Source organism: Orycteropus afer, unplaced genomic scaffold (assembly GCF_000298275.1).
Source record: "Orycteropus afer afer isolate SDZICR_OR568_19922 unplaced genomic scaffold, OryAfe1.0 scaffold00020, whole genome shotgun sequence".
NCBI classification, from domain to species: Eukaryota; Metazoa; Chordata; class Mammalia; order Tubulidentata; family Orycteropodidae; genus Orycteropus; species Orycteropus afer.
In genome coordinates, this window is record NW_006921607.1 from 16,136,870 (window position 1) to 16,139,317 (window position 2,448).

The 2,448-nt window shown below is 46.1% G+C and overlaps 1 protein-coding gene across 1 annotated transcript in view; it reads left to right on the forward strand.

The window, feature by feature from the left end:
* The window catches only part of DHX35 (DEAH-box helicase 35), a 101,070-nt gene extending 98,866 nt beyond the window's left edge, over positions 1–2,204 (forward strand). Inside the window, exons 16-17 of the mRNA XM_007934751.1 lie at positions 300–429; positions 2,149–2,204. Coding sequence (XP_007932942.1) covers positions 300–429; positions 2,149–2,204 — 186 coding nt within the window. The remainder of the gene's footprint in view (positions 1–299; positions 430–2,148) is intronic.
* The last annotated feature ends 244 nt before the right edge of the window (positions 2,205–2,448 follow it).

Genomic DNA, 2,448 nt, shown 5'->3' on the forward strand with positions numbered 1-2,448 from the left:
CCCAACAGAAATAACCCAGGTGGATAACATTTACAAGCAGGAGCTCCTCAGTTGCTCATTCCACCACTGAGTTTACAATGACTTATGGGTAGAAAAGCCACACTAAGTAATTTACTACACTGCAGAGGGTGAGTGTGTTTGTCAGCATCTGTGTGGAGAGATGGGGCAGAAGAGGCCGTTGTGATCTGAAAGTCTTGTCCCAGTGAACCAACAAATAGAAGAAAGTAGTTACCCTCACAGTGTGACCCTAATCAAGAACATTTCTGTCTCATTCTCCCTCTGTCTGGGTTCCTCTGTAGCACAATAAGAACTCTCAGTGGTGTCAGGAACATTTCCTGAATTACAAGGGTCTTGTCAGAGCTGCGACGGTGAGAGAACAGTTGAAAAAGCTGCTTGTCAAGTTCCAAGTGCCCAAGAAATCGAGTGAAGGTAAGAATGAACTTTACCCGGTAACTTCCCTTCCCTTGCTCTGGCTGGTTGTCTTCCTCCAGTTCTGCTGGGACGGTGTGGGCAGCACTGCGTGCTCTGTCCCTAACCTCGGTCTCACTTTTTGAAATGCTGGTGTTGATGGGAAGATGGTGTAAAGTAAGTACTTACGTATTAAAGTGTATTTTTTTCCAAGGAGGTCTGTTTTCGCTTCAGAGGGCTATACTTACTAACAGATTTGATAGCCACTGGTAACATTTAAAGCATCCTAACATTCACTTCAGCGAGCTCTGGTGGTGCAGAGGTGAAGGCGTTTGACTGCTAACCAACAGGTTGGTGGTTCGAACCCACTAGCTGCTCCGTGGAAGAAAGATGAGGCCGTCTGCTTCCTTATAGATTTACGGCCTTGGAAACCCCGTGGGGCAGTTCTGCTCTGTTTTATAGGGTTGCTATGACTCAGAATTGACTTGATAGCAGTGGGTTTTGGGTTTGTAATGTTCACTTCATTATACACTATATAATTAATTTTCCCATGTAAGCTTTGTAATAAAAGTTTTTCTAAGTGGCTGATGCTTACTGCTCTTCTGTGTAAATTACATTTTACTTTCAGATGCTAGTATTAATGGAGCAGGTGGTGTGTGTCACTGAGAGTAAGACAGAGAAGTCCTCTGTAAGACCTAGTCTCGTACCTCTAGACATAACAGTGACTACTGTTAATTGAGGACACATTAGGTTCCACTGTGGCAGGGCATTCTGGTTACCTAGTGCCACTCTGACAAGAATATAGCATGAATGGGATGGCTTGAAGAAACAGGAGTTTATTCTCTCACAGTTTGGAGGCTTTAGGTCCGAGTTCAAAGTGCCAGGCTCTAGGGGCTGGGTGAAAGCCCCTCGAGCTTGGGCTTCAGCTCTGCCTCTTGCCCCCGGCCCACTGAAGCTAGAGGCAGCTCTTCACTCAGGCATCTATTGGCTGCTGAGGCTAATAAGCCCAAGGTCAACAAATAAAATGGCACAGTCCCGAGGTTACCAAACCACACAGCAGGCCATTCATTCAAATCCATTGTAAGTTCCAAGGTTGGTAGGGCATGGCAGGCTGCTGAACAATGACATGGCTACATGCAGGCTCCAGGTGTGCCATAAGCTAGAAACTATCCCCACGGCTCCTCCTTATACATAGGAAGCAGATCACATCCCAAAGGCAGCTACTCAGCTACTTGTGTTAGATCCCACCATGGAGGTGATTGCCAGTCTCATCATGGGAAATAACTACCATCAGCTGCCCAGCCACTCAGCCAGGCCCAGCCAAGTTGACACACAAATTTAACTACCACACAGGGGTTCTGCAAATACACGCTGCTTAATCTCCTCCTCTGTGAGGTGCAGGTGATACTGTCTTTATTGTATAGATGAGCCAGAAAGTCCTAGAGAGACTGTAGTACAGGACCACACAGCTGGCAGTCAGCAGAGCCAGAGCTCTGTGTGGCTCAGCAGCCCATATTTTGAGGAAGTAATGCATCTGCCCGTTCATTCAGCAGCTGTCTTCTACAAGCCTGCAATGTGCCAGCTACCTGCTGCACTCGAACACCACTGGTCCTAGCTAACATTTTCTAAGTGCTTGTAATAGGCCAGGCATTGTTCTGAGTGCTTTCATATAGTGAGTGATTCACTTCATGCTAACAACAGCCCTGTGAAATTTGTGCTATTGTTACCCTTATTTTATAGGTGAGAACAATGTGGGTAAGAAGCAAAAAAGCAGCTTGCTGAAGGTCACACAGTGAGTGCATGGTAGAGTCAGGGCTTGAACCCAGGCAGTTTTATTCCAGAGCCTTATTTTGCCTTCATGCTAAGAGCAAATGGTTACAAACAGAGACTCAGTTCCTACTCTCAGGAAACTCACAGGGAAGGGACAGATTCATACAAACAAGGTACAGTATGAGATGATCATTGTCTTAGGCATTCAAGTAGCTGTTTCTGTCATTTGTGTAGCTCTCAGTGGCAGACATAGTAGGAGTGCAGGGAAGA